Source organism: Mirounga angustirostris, unplaced genomic scaffold, assembly GCF_029215605.1.
Source record: "Mirounga angustirostris isolate CCGP_5_RB_7025 unplaced genomic scaffold, mMirAng1.0.hap1 SCAF_6, whole genome shotgun sequence".
NCBI classification, from domain to species: Eukaryota; Metazoa; Chordata; class Mammalia; order Carnivora; family Phocidae; genus Mirounga; species Mirounga angustirostris.
In genome coordinates this window covers 65,768,651-65,791,938 of record NW_026991714.1, presented here as the reverse complement: position 1 = coordinate 65,791,938, position 23,288 = coordinate 65,768,651, and the positions used below count along the sequence as shown (strand labels likewise).

At 35.2% G+C, this 23,288-nt stretch overlaps 1 protein-coding gene across 11 annotated transcripts in view; it reads right to left on the bottom strand.

Moving 5' to 3' along the window:
• CDC42BPA (CDC42 binding protein kinase alpha) overlaps positions 1 to 23,288 on the bottom strand; it is a 347,703-nt gene that overhangs the window by 185,538 nt on the left and 138,877 nt on the right. For all 11 annotated transcript variants that reach the window (XM_064594441.1, XM_064594443.1, XM_064594442.1 and 8 more), the window contains exon 6: positions 7,556 to 7,649. In XM_064594441.1, coding sequence (XP_064450511.1) covers positions 7,556 to 7,649 — 94 coding nt within the window. The remainder of the gene's footprint in view (positions 1 to 7,555; positions 7,650 to 23,288) is intronic.

The window sequence follows — 23,288 nt, the reverse complement described above, 5'->3', positions numbered from 1 at the left end:
AGGGACACTGAGCTTGTTGGCCATTTCTATATCTTCTTCAGAGAAATGTCTATTCAAGTATTTTGCACATTTTGAATTGCTCTGTTACTGAGTTGTAGGTAATTATATTATCACATATTCTGGATAATTAGCCCCTAATCAGACATATGATTTGCAACTATTTTCTCCCATTCCATCGTTTGCCTTTTCACCAAGATGACTGACACAGTCACAAAGGTGGTATAGTCCTATTGATCTATTTTTCCTTTTGTTGCCTGTTGTTTGGGGTCATGTCCAAGATATCATTGCTAAATCCAATGTCATAAAGCATTCCCCTATGTTTTCTTCTATGAGTTTTATAGTTTTAGCTCTTATATTCAGATCTTGGATTAGTTTTTTGTTAATTTTTGTATATGGTATAAGATAAACCGAATTTCTTGTTTGGCTTAGGAATATGGTGGAGAAACTGACTCTAGACTTTAGGTAAACCTTAAGTGTTAAAAATTTAAAGATAAACATTAAAATAATTGAAATAGAATGTATAGCTTCCAAAGATGTTAAATAAAAAGAGAAATTAAACTACACTTGACCAAATCAACAGCAGGCAGGAAAGTGGGGGAAAAAAGCATGCATGCAAACAAACAAGCAAAACCTACAGTAAATAGCACAAGATCAGATACTAAGAATAAATACAAATATATTGATCATCATAAAATTTATAAATGGATTAAATTTACCTATTAAAAGACAGCATCATCACACTGGATGACAAATAAAACCAAAATGAACAAATATTTTTAAAAATTAGCAATAATCTGTTTAAAAGGGATATACCTAAACATAGGACACAGAAAGGTTAAAAGTAAAAGGATGGAAAAGATACATCAGGCAGATGTTAAAAGAAAATTATGGTAGCTATATTTCTATCAGTTAAAATAGACTCTAAAGGCAAAATCATTATTAAGATTTTTAAAAATTCATTAACATAATTGTAAAAGAAAATACCCTGGAATAGCAATTCTGAATATACCTAACAATGTAGCTACAAAAGGGTTGTGAAAACATCGTTGATTACAAGGAAAAATTAATAAATTCAGTATCATAATAAGACTTTTAAAATAATAGATGGTATAGCAGAAAGAAATAAAACTGGTAAGAATATAAAAAATTTGAACAACAAATTAACAACTTCAATCTTATGGACCCACATAGAAACCTGCACCCAGAAATTAAAAAGAGTGTATTATTTTCAAACAAACAAGTAACATTATAAAACCTAGCCTGTTATAAAGCAAAAGCAAATCTTGACAAATGCCAGAAAAAACTGATATCAAATAGACCCACACTCCAGTAAAATAAAACTAGAAAGAACCAAATAAATAAGTAAATACTACACTAAAGATATTAAAAGGCAGATATCTAAATAATCAATGGTCCACAGAAGTATTCTAACTAAAGTTGGAAAATATTTAGAAATGAAAAATAGTAAAATGCTCTATATATCAGGACTGATGAAGGGAAAGAAAAGCACAAGCAAACATTAGGATTGAAAAAACAACAAAACTACACATGTAACAGAGATTTTAAAGCTAGGAAGAGTGCAATATGAACATTATACCAACAAAATTGAAAACTCACAGAAAATAGACAATTTTCATAGAAAAAAAATATAACTTACCAAAACTGACTCAGGAAGAAATAGAAAACCAAACAGACCTATAACCATTAAAAAATGTGAATCAATAGTATAAAATCTACCTGGAAAACAAACCAAAAAAACAAGAGGAAAACAAAACCAAACCAAGGTAAAGGTGATTTAAAAGGGCACGTTCTGCATGGAGCACTCGGTGTTATGCACAAACAATGAATCATGGAACACTTCATCTAAAACTAATGATGTAATGTATGGGGATTAACATAAGAATAAAAATAAATAAATAAATAAATAAAAATAAAATAGAAAAAAAACGAAAAAATTTTGACATAGTTATAGGAAAGAATTTCTTAAATAAAAATAAAGCAGAAAAAAAAAACTAATGATGTAATATATGGTGATTAACATAAAACAAAAGTGAGGTCTACCAATTTCCTAAAAAATAGATAACCTCTGTATTATATAAACTGTTCTAAAGCCAAAATTGATAAGGGGAGAGAATAGGACTACCACCTGTCCATTTTATAAGGCTAAGATAGCCCAAACACAAGAATCAGACAAGAACAATTTGAGAAAGAAAATCATACTGCAATCTCAGAATGGTCAATCTCTGGTAACAATCCAATATAAAATATTAGCAGAGTCAATCCAGCAATTTGTTCAAAAATATCAATACATCTTCATGATAGAGTTATGTTTGGCCAAAGAATGGATGATTTAACATTAGATAATCTTTGTCATTCATCAGTTTAACAGATTAAAGGAAAAACACCCTAATATCATCATCTCACTGGATGCAGAAAAGTCATTTGATTACAACAATAACAACCATAACAAGACATTCTATGCTAATAAGAAACAGAAATTTCATAATAAGACACAGAAATTTCCTTAATCTTGTAAGGAATATCTACCAAAAACTTACAGCAAACATCATACTTAATTTGAAACTACAGAAAAAAACACCATTAGCATCAAGAACAAAGCAAAGAACTCCCTATTACCATATGTCTCTAATATTGCACTGAAGGTCACTGATTGCATACGGGGGGGAAACAGCATATGTAAGCATTTGTTAAAGACAAAACCTAAAGTTGATCATTATTGGTGGATTGCATGATTGTATACATACAAAACCTAGAAGAATCTACAAATTATTTTGAACTAATAAAAAATTTAGTGAGCTTGTTAGTTTCAAGATGAGTATACAAAAATCAACTGTGGTCCTAAACAAAAGCAACAAGCTGTTAAACTGAAAAATTATAAAAGTTATCATCTATAATGCTCCACGCCCCCAAAATCCACAGTGTGCCTAGGAACAAATTTAACAAATAAAGGTAATGGATTTACAGTGAACATGATTATAAAACTTCAATAGCAGACACAAAAGAAAACCTAAAACAATGGAGAGAGACACCATGTTTGTGGAAGGGAAGATTCCATGTTACAGATATAAATTTCCCCAAAATTAACCTCTAAATTCAATGCAGGTCTACAAGCTTGTTTCTGAAGGGGTATGTGTGTACATGTATGTATATAAACCAATAATATAATCCTAACAATCATATGGAAAAACAAATGGCCAAGAATAGCCAAGACAATCTTAGAAGAGGAAAAAGAATTATAGCAGGACATCCTTCCCAGAAACTGACTTCTTATAAAGGTGTAGTGATTAAGATGGCATAGTTTCAATTTATACGTGAGAACCAAAAAGCAAGCTGAGACTTGATTTGGAAAGTCACAAAATCTGGGAAAGGCTAAAATTAAAGGAGCTGCTCAGGTGATAAATAAAGATCCATACAAAGTCATATAATCATAACATTTCAGAACACTGGGAAAAACAGAATATCCTAAATGCTCCTAGAAAAGGGGGGAAAGGTTATAATAGAACAAATGAGATTTAGAGTGGCACCAGATGTCTCAACATTAAATTAGAAGACAATGCCATGCCTGCTAAATTCTAAGAAAAATCATTTCAAATCTGTAATACTATGCTCAAATTATCAATCAAGTATGAGGGTAGAAGTGAAAGCATTTTTCACATGTACAAGACTATAAAATATTTACTTCCATTAGAACCCTTCTCAGGAGCTACTACCAGATGAAGAGAAAGCCAGAAATGGGAGCCAGGAAACAGCGGATGCGCTGCTGGACTGCCATGCAGTGAAGCCCATGATGAAGAGTAGGGTAGTCCTGGCATGACTGTGCTACAACTGGCCAGCAGAACAGTCTGGATGAGAAGGGAGAAGGCAAGACTCGAGCGTAGCTCTCTCCAAAAGGTAAATGGGAACTGCTAGGTTACATAATGTGTCCGAGAGAGAAAGGAATTATGGGTTGGAAAGTTTGGGGATAAACTGGTGAGAGTTATATAGAAAACAAGGCAAAGTGGTCACTTACACCAAGGACAACAAAAAGATGTTCAGAAAAGAACTGTAATTAAAATAAACTGCATGGCCAAACTATGAATAATATTTGTATAGAGTCATAAAGAAATGAACATGATTTAAGGAAAGACTTACACTAGGAAAACAGAAAGTGTATGGGTTGGATGAAATGGTAGGAAATTAACAGGTAATATCTAGAACGAAATAATCAAAAGATAGTAGCACAAGTATGATAACAAGAAATATGTAAGTAAAGGAAGCAACAGGAAAAGCAGCCAGAAGTCTCTAGGTGTCTGCCTCTAGCAGTAGAGATTTGGAGGCAGGAAGAATGGGACAAAGGAATGCAGTTTTTATGATAAGTCTGCTTAAAATATATATAGATCACTTTGATAAAAAATAAAAATAAAATGGAAATAAAACAAGTAAAAAGGCTTATTCATTATAATTTTCTAAATGGAGGATAAACATGCTAGTACGTCCAGGAAAATTATTTTGAGATCATCAGTAAAGAATGAACAACTAGGAAGACACACCAGGATTTCAAGGAATAAACTTGATCGTGGGTAGCTCATACAGACAGAAACAGTCCTCACTGCATTCTGGAATGCCCAGGGAGTTGGAAGGCTGCCTATGAGACTCCAAGAGAAGAGCCCCAGCTTTCAGTCTAAGGGACAGGACTCGGGGAAACACCAGCTCTTCCCCTGGAATTCTTCTTCAGGGTAGCGCTCTGCTCTCCTGAGTTCTGACCCAAAACTTCCTGATGCCACAGCCTCCCTGACTTGAATCTGTGTCTTCTCAACTCAGCAAGTTCTCCCTTCCTGTATCATACCTGCCATTATTGGCTGCCCACTTCATGCTTCAAAGAGACACAGGTGTCCCCAAGCAGTGCAGTTCCATAGACACATTCTAAATTGTGTTACTGCCCTCAGATCTTTTACTTCTACAAATATCATAACCCCACATGACAGTGTGATTATTTTTGCTTTTCACACTCATCAGATGGCTTTTATGTAAATTTTGAAGAAAAGATGAGTCTTTTTTTTCTTTATCCTACAGATCTTATTTATCCTATCTGATATTCTTTATCCTATTGATCTAAGTATCCAAATGGTATCATTTCCTTTGGATTAAAGGACATTCTCTAGCATCCAGATTAATCACTTTCATTTAACTGATAGTCTTTTATTCACCTTCATTTTTGAGGAATATTTTTGCTTGACATAGAATTCTTGGTTTATAGATTTTTTTTTCTCTTTCAGCACTTTAAAGATATTATTTCTGATGAGACACCTATGGTTATTCTTACCATTTTCCCAAAGTATGTAACATGTTTTTAATTATGGCTGCTTTCCATTTTTTTCCCCTTATCGTTAATTTTCAGGAGTTTAATTGTGGACAGGTGTGGTTCCTTTTAACCTTGAGGTACACTAAGATTCTTACATTTGTGTTTTTCATCATATTTGGTAAGTCTGAGCCAACAATCCTACAAATTCTTTCTGCCCGTTTCACTCTCTTCTCCTTCTAGTATTCCAATCATGTAGAACCCTGGGCCTGAATTTATTTTGCTTCAATCTTTTCCTCTCTGTTCTTCAGACTGGATCATCATTATTGACCTGTCTTCAAACTCACTGGCACTTTCTTCTCTCATCTCTAATCTGCCATTAACCTACTTGTGTGAGTTATTTATTTCTATTACTACACTTTTCAAGTTCTTAAAAGGTCCATTTCATTTCTTTTCCCACTGAGATTCCTTATCCGAGCCATCTTTAAGACTGTATTTTGATTCTTTAGACATATTTTAAAAAAACACATTTATGATAGCTTCATTACGTCTCTGTCTGCTAAATCCAACATCTGTGCTATCAAAGTTTCTATTGACTACTTTTATTTTTTAAGTCTGTATCACAATCCCTATCCCTATCCCCATTTTTGTTTGGTCTCGTGATTTCTAATTGAATGTTGGTCACTGACAGAAAGATATTATAGAGAGTATGGACTCTGTTATCTTCTGCTGAAGATGTTAATTATTATTGAAGCAGATAAAAAAAATACTGCCTGATCTCTTTAAACAAGGGTTAGCTTACAATTACAATCTTTGGGGGCAGATTTGTAGAACTCTAAAATTCATCTCAATCCCCTTGACTTGGCAGACCACTTTCAAACTCAATGAATTTTATCAGGACTTGGATTTAGACTATTACACAGGTTTGGAGTAAGTCTTACATGTTATAAAGGTGTTAAATAGCTCCCCAGGGACGAAATTCCAGTGTCCCCATGTACTGTCTCTTCCCCAGCACTGCTTGATTTCCAGTAACCTGTTCAATTTTCAGATGCACAGCATCTATAATTTGGTAGCCCAACCTTCAAAAGATAGCCCCATATCTTTAGGCCCTCTCTCTGAACAACTCCCTCCTCTCCAGTGTTAAGCACTGCAGACTAACTAACTCAACTAACTCACCTCTGATGTCTTTCTCCTCAGCTCTGTATGACTACTACCCTCGGCTCTAACTCTAGGTTTCTGCACCAGAGCCTGCATACAGTCCCCATCCTGGGAAACTGTAAGGTACATCTCATGAATTCATTTCTCTCAAAGATAACAGTCTTATGCTGCCTGTTGTCCATTGCCTGAAAACAGTTGTCCCAAATATTATGTACAATTTTACAGTTTTTTATAGTGAGAGGACAATTTGGTACCGATTACTCCTTTCATCATGGCCAGAGGCAGAAGTCATATAATCTATTTTTTTAAAGTTTATCTCCTTAGGATAAATTTTCAGAAGTCAAATTACTGGTCCAAAATAATATGACATTTTCATGGCCTTTGGAATATATTATATAAACTGCTCTCCAAAATAGTTTCTGCCAAAGTGAAATTACATATATTTGGACTTCTGCTATACAGCCAGGAAGATGAAGTAAAAACAAACAAAACAAGGAATAAAATTGGGGCATATAAACTTTTAAGTTTATATGAGGGATCTAGGGTTAGTAGAAGTAAACCAAATGGGAATGTGAAACTAAATCCACGTAGAGGATGTTCTGATCATTCATTTGTTGAATATTGTCCCTCAAAAAAACTAGACAACAAGGAAAGAAAGATTAAAAAAAAAAAAAAAAAAGGTGAAGAAGGAGTCACATTTTCTTCTTCCATGTAGGACTTATTTTATTCACCTCTCTTAAACTGTGAAAATATCTCAAGTACAATAACAAACAGTTCAGCTAAAGAAAAAAACCAAACAAGGTTCTCATAAAAGACACATTATATCAATCTTAACATCATTAATATAAGCAGTTAAAAATGGCATTGGACTTTGTAAACAGACTCTATTATGAATAAGTATCCCTAATGCCACTGTGGGAAAAGGTGGAGCATAGAAAGACAAATGGATGGATGGATGGATGGATGGATGGATGGATGGATGGACGGACGGACGGATACTTAGATAATATAAATAGATGGTTTCCAAAACAGATAAAGAGGACAAGTAGCAAGGGAGATATCTGTGGATAAAGTGACTTGAGATTTATCTTTATTTACCGTTCCATCTTCCATCAGCTTCAGACAAGAACCAAAATCTGCTAATCGAATATGTCCATTCATATCCATCAATATATTATCAGGTTTGATGTCCCTGAAAAGACAGACACATTCAATTTTTAGTTGAGAAAAATAAATACAACCATTTACTTGGTAAGATAAAAATTTGTTTGAAAATCTCAACTTCTTTTAAAATTAATACTCTAAGAACACCTACTTGACTACATTGTGGGTTCAAATCCTGGCTCTGGTTCATATGATAACTTTCTGAAACACATGCACTTTCTGTGTTCTGGAGATAAAAAGCTTTTTGGCAGTTTTTTTGTCTTTTTTTTTTTTTCTCTTTAAGAGAGAGAGAGAGAGCGCATGCCTGCGTGAGTGAGTGCGGGTGGGGCATAGGGAGAGGGAGAAAAAGAATCTTAAGCTGAGCGTGGAGCCCAACACGGGGCTTGATCTCACAACCCTGAGATTATGACCTGAGCTGAAATAAGAGTCGGACACTTCACAGACTGAGCCACCCAGGTGCCCCTTCCTGGCAGTTTTCATTCAGGTTAAATTAATTTAGATTTGCAAAGATTCCAGTATGACCATGGTAGGCCTATTTTCTGTATACAGAGAAGAGCCATAATTATTTGATATATACAAAACATACTATTCTCTAGCCCATGAAATTGGAGAGGAAAAAATATACTTCCTAGACCTTGAACATAAATGTAAATAAATAAATGTTCAATTACTTTGAGTCAAAGTAATTGCAAAGAAATTTCTTCATAAAGCTTATTTGAAATACAACTGACAGTCCCTCTCCTCCCCACTTGTGCTCTCTATCTCACTGTCTCTGTCTCTCTCAAATAAATAAAATCTAAAAAAAAAAAAAAAATTAAGAAATACAACTGACACAACTGCTTAGTAGTAATTTATGTTATATAAAGCTATTTATGGATGTTAAGTCAAAGGCTTGTAAAATATACAAATCTAATTAACAGCAAATTAAATCACACCAGTTTTTGTATTTGTTTCTACATGTGAATAAGGAAAAGGGATGCAAACTTCGGCAAAATACATAAAATGATTCCTGTAAAGACCCAGCAATGTGTTTTCTAATCATAATCTAAAGATTAATTCTGAAAAATTAAGAGATCAGACCTTCTCAACATATTCTACATGTAGACGAAGGAAAAAAATTATCTATGAACATCATAAATGCCAAAAGAATTCTATTACCATGTGGTTAGGGTCACTTTTTTTTTTTTCCATCTCTTTCCTTATTTATTTTATAACTGGAAGTCTGTACCTCTTAACCCCATTTATCTATTTCATCCATCCCCAACCCACCTCTCCTCTGACAACCATCAGTCTGTTCTCTGTATTTAAGAGTCTACTTTTTTATTTCTTTCCTTTTCATTAGTTTTATTTTTTAGACCTATATATAGATAAAATCACATGGTATTTGTCTTTCTCTGACTTACTTCATTTAGCATAATACTCTCCAGGTACATCCATGTTGTCACAAATGGCAAAATCATATTCTTTTTATGGTTAATATTTCACTATATATATTCCATATACATACATGTATGTATGTACACACACACACACACACACACACACACCATATCTTCTTTGTCCATTCATCTATCAATGGATACTTTGGCTGCTTCCATATCTTGGCTTTGTAAATAATGCTGCAATACACATAAGGGTGCATATATCTTCTCAAATTAGTGTTTTGTGTCTTTGGGTAAATACCCAGGAATGGAATTACTGGATTATATGGTATCTCTATTTTTAATTTTTTTGAGGAACTTCTATGATGTTTTCCACAGTGGCTACACCAGTTTATAATCCCACCAACAGTGCACAAGGGTTTCTTTTTCTCCACACCCTCACCAACACCTGTTATTTCTTGTCTTTTTTTATCCTAGCCATCCTGACAGGTATGAGGTAACATCTTTTTGTGGTTTTGATTTGCATTTCCTTGATGATGAGTGATGTAGAGCAACTTTTCAGGTACCAGTTGGCCATTTTGTTTTTTGAAAAAAGTCTGTTTAGTTCTTATGCTCATTTTTTTATTAGACTGTTTGGTTTTTTGCTATTATGTTGTTTGAGTTCTTCATATATTTTGGATATTATCCCTTTACTGGATATATCATCTACAAATGTCTTCTCCCATTTAATAGGTTGCTTTTCATCTTTTGATGGTTTCCTTCACTGTGCAAAAGCTTTTTGTTTTGATGTAGTCCCAACAGTTTATTCTTGCTTTTGTTTCCCTTGCTTGAAGAGACATATCTAAAATAAAGCTGGAGGTATCACAATCCCAGATTTCAAGATATACTACAAAGTTGTAGTAATCAAAACAGCATGGTACTGGCACAAAAACAGACATCAATGGAAAAGAACAGGGAGCCCAGAAATAAACCCAAGCTTATATGGCCCATTAACCTATGACAAAGGAGGCAAGAATATACAGTGGGGAAAAGACAGTGTTTTCCATAAATGGCATTGTGAAAACTGGACAGCTACATGCAAAAGAATGAAACTGGACCACCTTCCTACACCATTTACAAAAATAAACTCAAAATGGATTAAAGACTTAAATGTGAGACCTGAAACCATAAAACTAAAAGAAAACACAGGCAGTAATCTCTTTGACATTGACCATGGCAACATTTCTGTAGGTATGTCTCCTTAGGTAAGGGTCCTTTAATTTAACCTGAATGATACCACTTAAGGTCTCTATGGCTCCTTTTCCCCATCTGCAATAAGAGGATAATATTATTGAAGTAATTTCTGTGTGTTGTACATCATGAGTTGGCAAATGTTGACCTAGAGGCCAAATCCAGCCCACTGACCATTTTTGTAAGTAAAATTTCATTGTAAATAAAGTCACATCCATTCACTTATAAAGTATCATCTATGGCATGGGGCGCCTGGGTGGCTCAGATGGTTAAGTATTATCTATGGCAGCTTTCTCATTACAACAGCAGAGTGAGTTGAGGAGTTCTGACTACAGACACTGTGGCCTTCCAAGCCTAAAATATCTCCTGTTTGGCCTTTTACATAAAAAGTTTGGTGACACCTCTTGAAGATGACAAATGACTGCTTAACAGAGACAGGCAGATGGATGGACTGAAAACAACTTTTATAGGAAATTGGCTTCATTATCCTCAAAGTTTGAATTTATCCCACTGTCAGAATGGTGTATTAAAAAAAGATTTTTCTGTTGTTTGGAAACATCAAAGAAGTATACTTTAGTGCTGGAAGGAACCTTGAAAATTACCTAAACCATTTTTAGAGAAGTATAAAAAATGATTCTATTCTTTATTTTAAAAAATATCAAGCTGTATAGTCACTACACATACTGCTATTGGCATATTTCTCAGATTTTAAAGAAGACGAAAGGCATTACAGAAAAGGAAAAGAGTGAAAGGATTCATAATCATCAATAATATTTTAGGCTATTTTAAAAGTAGGAAATATTAAAACTTAATTAGACAAATAAATTATATCTATATTTATAACAAATAATAAATAATGAAATGGAAAATATTTAACAGGATAGAATTGATGCTCCCTAAGTATCCCTTTACCTTTCCATATTCTCTCCTTCATCCACTCCCCACAGGTTACCAACCACTATCCTGGCATTTACTATATCCATACATATTTTATATTATTAGTACATATATACAACCATAAGACTATTTTTCTGAATGTCTTTAAACTTTATAACTGATGTCAAACTGTGTGTAGCCTTTGAAATGTGGTTTTATTCTAATACTGTTGCTAAAACATGTTACCCACGTTGATACACATTGTTCTAGTTTGTTAGATTTAATTGCTATATGGAATACTTTCATAGACCAAATTTATCAGTTCTCCTGATTATAGAATTTAGTTCTTAACAATTTTAGACGTTGATTATTTTGCTATCATACAAAATTCTGAAATGAATATTTTTACTAATGTTGCCTAGTGCTCATCTATGAACGTTTCTCCAGGCTGTATACCTAGAAGTGGAATTGCTATGATGAAAGACACATGAGTCTTCAACTTTACAAGCATGAATACCACTAAGGTTAAGAATCTTTTTTTACATTATCACTAGTCATCTCACATTCCTCTTCTGTAAAATGCCAGTTAATATCCTTTGCCATTTTCTTTTTTTTTTTTTAAAGATTTTATTTATTCATTTGAGACACAGAGATAGAGAGAGAGAGAAAGAGAGCATGAGCAGGGAGAGAAGCAGAGGGAGAGGGAGAAGCAGGCTCCCCGCTGAGCCGAGGTGGGGCTCAATCCCAGGACCCTGGGATCATGACCTGAGCCGAAGGCAGATGCTTAACCATCTGAGCCACCCAGGGGCCCCTCCTTTGCCATTTTCTTATACTGTGTGTGTGCTGTTCATTTTTGGGGTTTGGGTTAATATTCAGGAATTCTGTTTACTCAAGCTTAGTTTAAATGTGTTACAAATCTCTTCTCTCAGCATGTGGGCTTGTTTTCTCACATTGTTTATAATGTCTTATTCGTAAAAAAAATTATTTAAGGTCAATGTAGTCTTATAATTTACAATTTTTGTCTTTTTCACTGTTTTCAGCTTTACTGAGATATAACTTACAAATAAAATTGTCATATATTTAGAGTATACAACATGATGATTGATATACATACACATCATGAAGGGATTCTCACTGTTGAGTTAACACACTAATCATGTGTTCTTTTGTTTTTGGTGGTGTTTTTCAGTAAAACAATTTCCATTCTCTTAGAAAAGTTCAGTCATACAACACAGTTTTATCAACTATAGTCACATTATACATTAGCTTCTCAGACCTTATTCATCTTTTTTTTTTTTTAGATTTATTTACTTAGGGGGAGAAAGGCAGAGGGAGGAAGAGATAGTCTCCAAGCTGACTCCCCGTTGAGTGAGGAGCCCAACACAGAGCTCAAACCCACGACCCTGAGATCGTGACCTGAGCCGAAATCAAGAGTCGAACGCTTAAACTACTAAGCCATCCAGGTGCTCCAAGACCTTATCCATCTTATAATTGTAAGTTTGTACCCTTTGACCAACCTCTCCCTATCTCCCCATCCCTTTGCAACCACAATTCTACTCTCATAATTTGTGGTTTGTGTCCCAGGAAATTTCCCTTACCTTCTCCCAGAGGTCATACAGATAATGTCCTATATTTTCTTTTATAAGTTTTAAAGTTTTACTTTTCATTTCAAGTCTTTAGTCTCCCTGGAATAAATGTTTGCATGTAGTGTGAGATAAAGACCCATCCCATTTCTTTCTGTCCCAACACCACTGATTGAATGACATCCTTTCACCACTGATTTATACCATCACTTAGCTTGCAAATCAAATCGGTCTGTTTCAGAAATTCCTAAAGCAGTCTTCCTGAACAGCTTTCAGGGTAAAAGGAAGCCTATTAATAATCACCAGAACAACAAGCATAATCTGGAACCGATCTAGGCAAACTGAGATATATGGTCATCCTATGTATACGCCTATACCTGGACCAACACCACACTATTTTAATTACGAAAGCTCTGTAATAACCTCTCTACACCCGCAGACCAGGTTTTTAAAATGTCATGGCTCTTCCAAATGAATGCTAGGATTAACTTAATATGTTCCATAGAACACACTGAGATTTTGATGGGACTCACAATGGTTTTATATATTAATCTGAAAGAACTGATGTCTTTATAAGAAGACTTCCCATCCATGTATACAGTGTATCTTACTTATGAATATTCTTTTATGTCATTCAATAATACTGAATGTTTTCTGCACAGAACTTTTATTATCTATATAGCTATTACTTATCTTTTCTTAACTAGGTATCTATATATTTATTTGATATATCTATGTTTTATTATCTCTAGTTTTGGGTACCTTACAGTTTTGTTGCTATTGTGAATGGGATTTTCTTCAAAGAAACATTCTCACCTTGCTTTCAATTTTAGTGGGAATGTTTCTAATGTTTCGCCATTAAGTATGATCCTTGGTTTAGATTTTCAGTAGAAATTCAGTATCAGGTTATGAGAATTATCTTCAACTCATAATTTGCTAAAAGTATCAGGAATGGATATTCAATTTTATTACTTTTAGTATTGAGATTTTATGGTTTTCCTCCTTCAACTTATTAGTATAGTATATTACACTAATAGATGGTCTAATGTTGAAACTCCCTTGCATCCTGGGATGAAACCCACATGATTGTACTTCTGTTTTTTAATGTACCATGTATCACGGAGTCTAAAATTCCATTGATTATAAAGATGCACCACTATGTCATGTGCCACTAAAGGAGAACACACAACTATAATTTTAGAAGCCATTATTTTAAAAAGCATCCCAATTTCAGAGACATTAAATTGAAAAATAAGCCTGTCTTATTAGTATTGACAAATATAACATCTACACTGCTGAGTTTGATTCAATTGTCTCTTTAGGACTTTTGCTTTTCTTTTCATAAGTGATATTGTTCTATATTAACATTCTTTTCTTGTACTATCCTCAAGTTTTGTTATCAAGGTGTTACTATCTTCATAAAGTGAGGTAAATGGCTTTTTGAAAACTCAAATTTTCTGAAACAATTTATAGAGGATTCAATTATTGCTTTCTTAAAAGTAAAAGAGAGCCTCTTCATCCATAAGACCACATGGAGTAAAACAATGTTCACAGCAGCTATACTTTAATAGCTCAAAACGGGAAAAAAAAACCTCAAATGGCCATCAACAGGGAGGTGGATAAATTGTCATATTATTTATACAATGGAAGACTACTTACCAATAAAGAAAAATCTATTGTCATATACATCAAACTGAATGAATCTCAAAAACCTATATGTTGATAAAAAAGACATCATACAGGAAAGAATACATGATGTAGAATTCTATTTATAAAAAGTTTCAGAACAGGTAAAACTAAGTTATGGGGATAGAAACCAGAACAACCGGTAGCTGGAGAAACAAACGTTAACTGGGAAAGAGCACAAAGCAATTTTCAGGGTGATAAAAACATTCTACATCTGGATTGCGATGACAGCTACACAGGTATATCCGTTGTCAAAACTCATCATGGCACATCTAGCACTTGTGTATTTTATCATATGTATTTCAATGTAAAAAATAAAGGGGGGGAAGGTACAAAATGCCTAAAAATATACGAGATTGAAGTCTTGTGGAAGGAGAACGTCCCATTACAGACTCAGTTTCTTTAAATGTTCTTAGGTGATTCAGATGATTTCTATTTCTTCTTAAGGACATTACAGTGGCTTATGGTTTTCTAATGCACATTTCATCCACATTTCCAAATCTTACTGGAGTACAATTGCTCACAGTATTGTTACTATTTTTTAAATATACAACATACTTACAGTTTTGTTCCTACTAGGACTTCTTTAATCTCTATATTGTCCTGATAAAAATAACGCCTAGGGCGCCTGGGTGGCTCAGTTGGCTGGGCAACTGCCTTCGGCTCAGGTCATGATCCTGGAGTCCCGGGATCGAGTCCCGCATCAGGCTCCCCCTGCTTGGCGGGGAGTCTGCTTCTCCCTCTGACCCTCCTCCCTCTCATGCTCTCTGTCTCTCATTCTCTCTGTCTCAAATAAATAAATAAAATCTTTAAAAAATAATAATAAAAAAAAATAATAACGCCTAAGGCTTATTTAGTACTTTGCATTTTACGTGCAGTGTTTGAAATGACAGAGATTTTTTGCCATTCTAACTGGTGTAAAGTGGTATGTCAATGTGGTTTTGATTAGAATTTCCCTGATGGCTAATGATGATGAACATTTTTTCATGTGTCTGTTAGCCATTTGTATGTCTTCTTTTGAGAAGTGTCTGTTCATGTGTTCTGCCCATTTTTTGATTTGATTATTTGTTTTTTGGGTGTTGAGTTTGAGAAGTTCTTTATAGATCTTGGATATTAGCCCTTTGTCTGTAGTGTCATTTGCAAAAATCTTCTCCCATTCCGTGGGTTGCCTCTTTGTTTTGTTGACTATTTCCTTTGCTGTGCAGAAGTTTTTTATCTTGATTAAGTCCCAAAAGTTCATTTTCACTTTTGTTTCCCTTGCCTTTGGAAACATGTCTTGAAAAAAGTTGCTGTGGCCAATGTCGAAGAGGTTATCTATGTTCTCCTCTAGGATTTTGATGGATTCCTGTCTCACATTGAGGTCTTTCATCCATTTTGAGTTTATCTTTGTGTATGGTGTAAGAGAATGGTCGAGTTTCAGTCTTCTGTATATAGCTATCCAATTTTCCCAGCACCATTTATTGAACTACTTTATACCAGTTAGAATGGCAAAAATTGACAAGGCAAGAAACAACAAATGTTGGAGAGGTTGTGGAGAAAAGGGAACCCTCTTACAACTGTTGGTGGGAATGCAAGTTGGTATAGCCACTTTGGAAAACAGTGTGGAGGTTCCTCAAAAAATTGAAAATAGAGCTACCCTATGACCCAGCAATTGCACTACTGGGTATTTACCCCAAAGACACAGATGTAGTGAAAAGAAGGGCCATATGCACCCCAATGTTCATAGCAGCAATGTCTGCAATAGCCAAACTGTGGAAAGAGCTGACATGCCCTTCAACAGACAAATGGATAAATAAGATGTGGTCCATATATACAATGGAATATTACTCAGCCATCAGAAACGATGAATACCCGAACCTTTGCATCAACATGGATGGGACTGGAGGAGATTATGCTAAGTGAAATAAGTCAAGCAGAGAAAGTCAATTATCATATGGTTTCACTTATTTGTGGAACATAACGAATAGCATGGAGGACCTTAGAAGGGAAAAATGAAGGGGGGTAAAATCGGAGGGGGAGACGAACCATGAGAGACTATGGACTCCAAGAAACAAACTGAGGGTTTTAGAGGGGAGGGGGGTAAGGGAATGGGTTAGCCCAGTGATGGGTATTAAGGAGGGCACGTATTGCATGGAGGACTGGGTGTTATAAGCAAACAATGAATCGTGGAACACTACATCAAAAACTAATGATGTACTATATGGTGACTAACATAATAAAAAAAAAGTGAAATTTTTTTTAGCTTAGCAAGTAAAAACAACTAATTGCTGCACACAGAAGAGAGGCTCAAAATGAAAAGAATAAAAATAAGATGAAAGAAAATCGGAGGGATGTGAATACCATTATTAAAAGCCTGCTGTACCTACATTTTACCACACAAAGTAAATTTCAAGGCAAAACCAAAACAAAACGCAGTAATAGTGACAAAAAGGATCCCTGAATCAGGACTAGCTTGATATAACAAGTATGAATTTGTATATTCCACTTTCCTGGGGAAAGAGGAAGTGAGGGAGGATGTTGGCATGACGATATAACTCTCTCCTCACCTCACCCTCCCTATATGATGCAGGGTCCCAGGACCAGGGCTGCACTTGCAGGTGCCAGAAGCAAGGAGGATTCCTTTTTTTTTTTTTCAATTTAAATTCAATTAATTAACATATAATGTATTATTAGTTTCAGAGGTTGAGGTCAGTGATTCATCAGTCTTATATAATACCAGTACTCGCCTGAACTCTGCCCTATGCACTTCTTCTCTTGGCTGAGTTTAATCTGTACTCTCTCTCCACATCATAAACTGTAAGCAGAGCAGTTTTCAGGAAATTATGGGAGTCCTTCTTGCAAATTATGGAAATCTCAGCAGCTCATTCTGATACTTCCAATTCAAATTCAGAACTACAGAGCTTACAGTTGTCCTCTTCTATCTTATATCAGTGTCTCCTTTCTTCTGCACCAACAGGCCTGATTCTTAAGGACATGGGGGATAAGAGAATTGGAGTACTCCATAATCATGCATTTGCTTTTATTTGACATTTACACACAACAATCTCAAAATAACATTATTTATACCAGAACCAAAAATTTGATGCCTGAAAACAAGTTGAAAAAAATGTGTATAAATTCCAATTATCACCACCTACTTTTATAGTTGCACCCTACATCCATTCCTAGAGTGTACGGCCGTAAATGCTGTTTCCTCTCCCATAACTTGTTTTCTGTTTCAGTTCTACAATTACTTAATGAGCAACTCCAGTCCTTAAGCTGACTCTCCACGGTCATTTTGGTTGTCTGTAGCTCATTCTCTAGCGGAGTACTAGATTGTTCAGGAAAAATTCAAGGGATCAACATTCCCCAGGCTCCTGCAAGTTGAGGACATTTGTTTGTGCTTTTTATACCTGAAAGGTGATTGTGTTCGTGTTCTTCCTTCTGGGGTATCATAAATATTTAAAGGATTTTTTTTTCTGTCATAAACCTTTGTTGTCGAATTGTCTGATTATAACAGATTTTCTTTCCCCTATAAGTCACTTATTCTTTTTGTCTCCACAGGATTTTTTCCTTTTTTCAAAAAAAATTTTTAAAGGTCTATAATTATACTAGAATTTGCTTATGCCATTATCTCTCTCCATTATGTTATAGTTGTCATACATATTATATATTTGTTCACTGAATATCTACCAAAACAAATTAAACAGTCAAGTTTTAAAGAACCTAAGAGAGGGGTGACCTGGCTGGCTCAGTCGGTGAAGCGTGAAACTCTTCATCTCAGGGTTGTGAGTTCAAGCCCAACCTTGGGTGTAGAGATTACTTAAAAATAAACAAAAAAATTTTTAATCTTTAAAAAAATAAAGAAGAGGAAAAAAAGTGTTTTATATACACTGAGATTTTTTTACCATTTATTATGCTCTTTCTTCTTTCTTGAAGACCCACATTTCCTTCTGCTAACATTTCCTTCATTCCGAAATGTGTCATTAGCGTTTCTGGTAAGGAAGGTCTTGAGCAATAAATTCTCTTGAGTTTCATGTATCTAAAAATATTCTCTTTTTAACTTCATTCCTGAAGGAAATTTTCATTGGATATAAAATTCTAGGTTGATAGTTTTCTACCTTCCAGTGTTGTAAACATATTGTTCAATGATCTTTTAGCCCCTGTGGTCTTGATGAGAAATCTGATATCTCTCAGATTGTTTTTCCCCGGTATGTAAAATGTTATTTTTCCTCTAGATGCTTTCAAGACTTTTCATGTCCTTTGTATTCCACACTTTGATTTGGAGGTGCTGAGTGTGACTGTCTTAGAATTTATATTGTTTTGACTTCCTGTGATTGTTGATTCTCTAAATTCCTATGTTTCTCCAAACATGGGACATCTTCAGCCATTATTTTTTCTGTCCCATTCTGTCTTTCCGGGGCTCCCATTACATATATTACATCTTTTCATCCCTTATCAGTTCATTCTTTCAATCTTTCCATGTCTAGTTTGCATAGAATAATTTCTACTGATCTATACTCAATTTCACTGACTTTCTCTTATGAGTCTCCTTTCTGATACAGAAACCATTCAGTGAAATTTTATTTGAGATACTGTATTTTTCTATTCTGAAGTTTTCATTTGGTTCTTTTTTTTTTCTATTTCACTACTGAGATTTTCTATCACTTCATTTTAAATGTGTTTTCCTTTACTTCATGAAGAATGCTTAAAATAAGTACTTTTTTTAATTTGACAATTCTTATAATTCAAATGTAGGTCAGTTGACCTGGGTCATCTTGAGCTATCAGTCCACTTTTTTCTCTTGAGGCTCAATCATAATTTTCTGATAGACTGAGTAATTTTGGATTGTACTATGTACATTGTGATCCCATGGCACACTATGGACTCTGTCAAAAATCTCTGGAAAATGGTGGCGTTTTAGTTTTACCAGGCAGTCAACCTGGTTAAGCTGAGATGTACACTCTAGGATACTCTACAACATGACTGAACCTTGAAAACAATGTGCTAAGTGAAAGAAGCCAGTCGAGAGACACCCATTATGTTTCATTTATATTAAATGTCCAGAACAGACAAATCTATAGAGACAGAGAGATTAATGGTTCCTTAGGGCTAGGGAAATATGGGAACAGGGAGGTGAGAGCTTAAGGGTACAGGGTTTCTGCTTGAAGTGATGAAAATGGTTTAAAACGGACTGAGGTGATGGTTTAACATATCTGTGGATACACTAAAAACCACTGCACATTTTAATTGACTGAATTGTATGGTATGTGAATTACATCTCAATAAAGCTGTTAAAAAAGACTATTTATAATTAAATCTCACAGCAATTTTTAATGAACATCCCCTGAATGTCACTGGCAAGTAGTACAAAAACGTAGAGATAACTCTTTCCTCCACTGGGTGAAAAAGGTTTGGAAAAAGTCATGAGCCAGTAAGAGATTAATGATTACTATTAATGTTAATTACCAAGGACAATATCTAATGCTATTATGAGTAGAACCAATAAAGAAAAGTTTGTGATTTTTAGATCATTTTTAAAAACTGAAGGGTTTAAAATGGAGAGACAATTCTTTTTTGTTGTTGTTTTTAGAGAGAATCTCAAGCAGATTCCAGGCCCAGCGCAAAGCCCCACCCAGGGCTCGATCTCACAACCCTGAGATTACAACCTGAGCCAAAACCAAGAGTCAGACGCTTAACCAACTGAGCCACCCAGACGCCCTGAGAGAATTCTCCATTTGTAAAAACTAGTTTCACATTCTACCATTACCTAACTATATGGGTACCTATTGCCACTAAGAACTGTAAAATGATAAGTGATCTAAAACAAAGGAACTGCTCTCTCCAGATTATATATGCATATCTAATTCTCCCTAATCAACAAGTTTAAAGCATTATATACTTTATATTATCACTGATCTCTGTGACAAAATGATCTGCCCACCATCAATGACCTTCCCTTCTCTATCAAAGCAGTTTCTAATAAGGTCCTTCTAGTTTGGAGACAACATGAGCACCACTCTTAAAATGGTGATATCGTAAAACCTATACAAGAAACAGAAATCAAGGTAAGATCCTGGCTACTGAAGAACACACAATATCGGCTGGTAACACTTTGGTATCAGAATTAACATTCTGATTATCTACGTATTCTTTAAAAACACCACAAACATTCTCATCTTTCCACTTTTGTCATCTAAAACTATACCACAGGATAATCAAACACAACATTCTAACCAGATCAAGCTTTGTTGTTGTTCCAGTAGGATTTTGTGTATTTCATTATTATTCGCAAGCCTGATGTTGTAGCTGACAATTTGAACACCAAGCCTATTGCTGAGTTTAATTAACATATTTAGAAATAAGTTGGGGTTTTTTTCAAACTATAATTAGAGCTTGCTTTACTATAACCCAACATTTGGCATGTACTTTAATCAACTGGAGTCAGATATATGCCACATGATACTGTTTAGTTGTTAGAAATAATCTCTTTCACAAATTTTGCATTTAAGCAAATAAATGATTGAAAAGAAAGGACACACTCTTTTTTTTTTTTTTAAAGATTTTATTTATTTATTTGAGACAGAGAGAATGAGAGAGAGAGAGCACATGAGAGGGGGGAGTGTCAGAGGGAGAAGCAGGCACCCTGCCGAGCAGGGAGCCCGATGCGGGACTCGATCCAGGGACTCCAGGATCATGACCTGAGCCGAAGGCAGTCGCTTAACCAACTGAGCCACCCAGGCACCCAAAAGGACACACTCTTAAAATGCATAGTGCTTATTCAGCAAATCAAAAATGGAAATGTTGGCATTCAGACCTTAAGTTGAAAATCAAAGTGCACCTATGGCAAGTCTCAAATCTGAGGTGACAGATCAAAAATAAGGTATTTAGTGACCGCTAAAAAATAGCCAATTTGTTAAAAGCATTAAAAAATATAAATATGCTCTTACAACGTTTTTATATTGTATTTTTCTAAGTATTCAAGTGATGCCTTTAACATTAAAATAATGATAAAATTTTATTTCTGAACCTTAATGGTCATTCTTTGTATATCTTGTTTACTTTGTTTGGTCCTCCTTCCTCAGCTAAGCTAAGCTACTTCAATCTGTTGAACTATCTTCTTCCTACCACAGACTGGCTTTTTCCAAGAGGTCCCCCTGATTCACTTGTTCACCACCTATTTACTCTCTTATTCTACATCTCCACAGTGGTTAGGTATATAATTCTTACTGCTTTTTTTTAAAACCTGTTTTTGTTGTCATTCAGTTGCTCTCTATTATTATAGGTAAGCTTACCTCAAAGTAATTTCTCCAAATGAGGGCGTATTTCCTCCACTCCTATTGTGTATTCTCACCCAAGAAAATAGGTAGCATACTGGAAAAACAGGACTGATTGAACAATACTTGTGAATGAATTTACAAAATTAAAAATTTGTCCAACTTGGGCACAACAATGAAGCAGAAGTTATTTGATTAAAATTAGTCTTTTTTCGGGACGCCCGGGTGGCTCAGTCCATTAAGCGTCTGCCTTTGGCTCAGGTCATGATCCCAGTATCCTGGGATCGAGTCCCACATCAGGCTCCTTGCTCAGTGGGGAGCCTGCTTCTCTCTCTGCCTACAGCTCCCCCTGCTTGTGCTCTCTCTCTCTGTCTCTGACAAATAAATTAATTAAAATCTTTAAAAATAAATAAAATTAGTCTTTTTTCAAAAGATAGTAAATTGAATGTAAAAAGCATATTACTTATATAAAAGCATAATACTTACATAAACAGCAGACTTCACTCCCACTCCCAATACCCAGGACACTAGTATCCACAAACAAAGACATTAAATGTTTGAAATACATCAGCTAAGGCATTAATGTAATTAAATATGAAGGGAAAGATGATTTACTTTGATTTTCCATAAGACACCTTATCTACACTCTCATTATTTCCTCCTAATGTTCCTTCTTAGGTCTTTGTTGGCCACTCCTCCTACTCTACCCAATCTCGAAATACTGAAGTTCCTCAGGGCTCAGTCCTGGATCCTCCTCAATACTGACTGTTACACTACGTGGTCTCAGCTTACCTTGTGATTTGCATGTCATCTATCTGCCAATGACACCCAAGTACATGGATTACAGGTCCCAGCCTTATAGATGGTAAGAAAAGTCATTTCCTGGCAGGCCAGGAGCCTAAGCAAATTTGGCAATATGGATGAATTCACCCAACTTTATACAAATTGCAGGTGTGACACGATGGAGAGTTTCTTGGGCTTGGTTTTCAGACTTTAGAAAAGAAAGTAATAGAGCTATTTTTTTCTTAAAACTTTTTCAATTTGTGGGGCGCCTGGGTGGCTCAGTCGTTAAGCATCTGCCTTCGGCTCAGGTCATGATCCCAGGGTCCTGGGATCGAGCCCCGCATCGGGCTTCCCGCTCGGCGGGAGGCCTGCTTCTCCCTCTCCCACTCCCCCTGCTTGTGTTCCCTCTCTCGCTGTCTCTCTCTCTGTCAAATAAATAAAATCTTTAAAAAAAAAAAAAAAACTTTTTCAATTTGAAATGATTAAAGACTCAAAGGAAATTGCGTAAGTAGTGCACTGAGTCCATGCACCGTTCTACCCAGCTTCTCCACCTGGGTATGTAACAACAACATAACAACAACATATAACAGCCACAGCTCGACGGCAAAACCAGGAAACTGACACGGATACATTAATGTTAGATTATACACCTTCTCGGTCTGTATCCTTTTTTAATCTGCACGCGCGCATGTGTGTAGTTCCATCAATCTTATCCCATGTGTTAATTCATGTAACTACCACCACATTCAAGATACACAACTGTTCCATCACCACAAAGAACTCCCACATGCTGTCTCACTCCCCATCCTGGCCCCTGACCTTGTCCCCTGGGGACCGTTCATTCATCTGTTTTTTATCTCTGTAGTTTTGG